The 3,417-nt window shown below is 34.6% G+C and overlaps 1 protein-coding gene across 1 annotated transcript; it reads left to right on the top strand.

Moving 5' to 3' along the window:
• Positions 1-1,453: 1,453 nt before the first annotated feature.
• EIN_374570 (hypothetical protein) lies at positions 1,454-3,417 on the top strand (the record flags this gene model as incomplete). Its single annotated transcript, XM_004182720.1, has 1 exon — positions 1,454-3,417. A coding segment is annotated over one exon (1,964 nt), but the record flags the coding sequence as incomplete, so codon positions are not given.

Here is a 3,417-nt window from a genome sequence, read left to right as displayed (position 1 = left end):
GACAGTTTGAAAGATGAGTGACTTGATATATAGGGACTGCCTGTTCAGGGAAAAGCTGTGAAAAAAAATTTTGCTCGACTATTTGTCGTTTATTACGAAATGATAAGGTAGACTACTTCTATTTGGCTTGGGAAAAGTCTTATATATCGGGCGATTTAAACTTAAGAAAGGCAGGCAAAAGAGTTTCATGTGAAAGAATAATGCTGCCTACTGATGAGAAACGGCATTCTGAAACAAGTAATACCTATCAAATAGGACAAAAACTATTATACTATTTATATTATTAGTTTTATTGTTTATTATTATTACTAATATCTTTTTCATTGGTTGTTTAACTATATATTATTAGAGCTATTGTTTTTTAATGACGTGTTCACATTATTTTGCAATGTGACATATACGAAAAAAATCGAAAACCTGTATTTTGGGGGTGTGATTTTTGAGTTCAAAATTAGGGGAATTGTACTACCTGTGACGCTAAAAAAGTTGAAATAAATGGATTATTCGTGTACCGATATAATCAAATTAAAAAAATTAACAAATTAACTATAACTAATTGGATATGATCAATCATCGAAACTATTGTAATGAGAAAATGCCTTTTTGGGAATCAATGTATGTTTATTATAAATAAAATGAAAGTTATTTATATAATATGCAGATTTTCCCGTTAATTTATATAAAAAGTATTAAATATATTTAATAATATCAACCTGCTGCCAAAACAATTTTTTGGTAACAGCTGATTGAGAAGAAAAAAGCCTCTATAACCCGAAAAATAGGAATAGGCTGGCTGTCCAAAAATCTTCATCATCGACAGGAAGAGGTGATGAATCTTTTTTTTTTTCACAATAAGACTAAATAAATGGGATATTTTTGTTATATTATTTATGTAACTATTTAAATAATTAGAATAGATAATCAAAATATTCCCGAATTTTTACATACAGTCTCTTAGTTTTAAGTATATATTAAATAATAAAAATTAAATTATACATAACATACTATTATTTTTATAACAAATAATAATATGATGATAATAAAACGCATTATAATACAATTTTATTTGAATTATTTATAATTAAACCATTTTTATTTTTATTTACTTTACAATTAATTATTAAAAATTAGTATTAAATATAATTCATTTTTATTTAATTTAAAAAAACCATTGATTAATAAAAATAAACAATACTAAAATAATTAAACTATTCATTAACCCTCATTAACAAAACTATAGTACAATCTAATACAGTATTATACTGTTATATTTTTTTACAACTTTTTATCTCTTTGTTTCTCATATCTTTTCATACAAAAATAACTAATTCAAATATTAGTTGCACAATGATATCCACTTTTTTTTATAATTCCCATCAATAATAATTATATTATAGATAATACTACCAACAAAAAACAGAAAAGAACATAAAAAGATAAACAACTCTAAGTGATGGCTCAGAGGGTTATTGAAATCATCAGCTCACGTCCTCAAATGATGTACGGTCCTGTCGTTTCATATGTAAAAGACTACAACACTTTATCAACAAACATTCACTACACTTCCTGCCTCTTTAATTCCGATAACGTGTATTTGGACAACAAACGGAGGGTTGTATGTAATGGTCAAAAAATGACGGTAGGTCTTCCAATGACATTATATGATGGGAGAAAAACTCGATCTCTACCCATCGCGGTGTCTTCGTATAATACACGACTTATCGTCACCCTCGAAAGTGGTCATCGAATTTTAATGCGTAAAGTGAACGACGAACTAGTCATAGATATGACTCTTCCTCCCCTTTTCGACGGTAAAGCGCGTATCTCGTCACAAATAGGTGATGTCTGTGTTCAAGTGTATACAACACCAAATAATACTGACCGCGTGTTTGTAGGACTTTTGGAGTCTCAAAAGTCCCAATTTGTTGAAGCTGTAGAGGAAATCACACAACACTTCACAGAGACCATTTTTGACATCTGGAACGACGACAATGACATTCATCTCTGCACACAACTCCACGCTATAACACTACGGGTGGCTAATTCATATCAACGGTTTAGTATGAATTTGAAGCGCTCTGAACTTGGAATGCAATTTCGCACAGTAGTCGACGAGACAGTTGACGTGTATGGCGACTTGGCAATCACTTGGTGTTTCCAAGTGATTGCTTTCAAAGAAATCGATGACGACCGAAGTGCGTTTCTCTCCAAAATCATTCATTCCACAAACTTCCCACTCAACGCGTGCGACTTCTTCAATTTCTTACAACAAAAAATGCTAAGTGTGAATCTCCTCGGACCAGTCGATTTGTCTCTCGAACTCAAAAAACAGTTCAAAGCACTCAAAACGTTGGTTTCAGACTATTTGGTCAAAACATTTGAAACAAATTCTCAAGTCCAAGTTCTTTTAAAGCCAATAGCAAGATTCGAGGCGGTATTGGAAATCCCATCTCTCATTCAAAAAGTTCAAATACCAAATGAATACGTCGAGTTTGCGCATACTACGCTGCCAACCTTTTTGAATGACTCGACGCTGATAGAACTAAGAGAGTTCTTAGTCGGAATGGCAGTGTGTTATGGCGCTGATGAATTTCTGTATGCACTCCCACGGTCTCTAACAATGGACATTCTCCCTTTTGCAACACAAGAAAGAATCAAAGCGATTAATGCACTGAATAAGATCACAGAATACTCGGAGCCTATTTATAAACAGACAGCCGCAGATATAGTCTGCTCACACGCTGTACTCTGCGACGGTGGGCAACTTGGGATTAGCAAAATGTTGTACGGCGCTGGGTGCTACCAACAGGCTGCGATCATCGCTACGCATGCCGTCTCGGCAATGTATGTGAATAGTAAAAGTAATAATAAAAGAACTATAAACTCTGGTTCATTAGAGGATGTTGAGGAACTGGTCAAAGTTGTGTCGAGTTGCATCAGAATGTTACTGGACATACCTAACGCGACCAATTTGATAGTCGAGGATATCATGGAGAGTGGGACATTTGTGCGAGAAAAGTTGTTTCAGCAGATGGTAGTGGATGATACAATAGAGTGTGTGCTTGGGTTTCGCGGAGTCGAGGAATTTATCTCTCGAAATGTCCCGAGACTGCTTTGGCGAGTGAAGTACATCCAAGGCGATGTCAGTGGTGCCGTCCGTGAAGTAGTGAAGTACTGTGAGAACGATGGGGATGTCCGCAGTCGAGAGAATGAAGTGAGGACGTGTCTTGGAACGATTGGGACGATGAGTATGAATGAACGTCGTAAGTTAGTAGAAGTTGATGATATACTGCGAAACCAAATAACTGTTGGAGAGTCGTTGGTAAAGATCAAAACGCGAATGGTAGAGAATGATATCGAAAGTGTCGACTTAGAAACCCTTGACAGGAGTATTGAGATAGTATTTACTCGAGTCCG

Source organism: Entamoeba invadens (genome assembly GCF_000330505.1).
Source record: "Entamoeba invadens IP1 unplaced genomic scaffold scaff_1105074724957, whole genome shotgun sequence".
Classification (NCBI taxonomy): domain Eukaryota; phylum Evosea; order Mastigamoebida; family Endamoebidae; genus Entamoeba; species Entamoeba invadens.
This window is presented reverse-complemented; position numbering and strand designations above follow the sequence as displayed.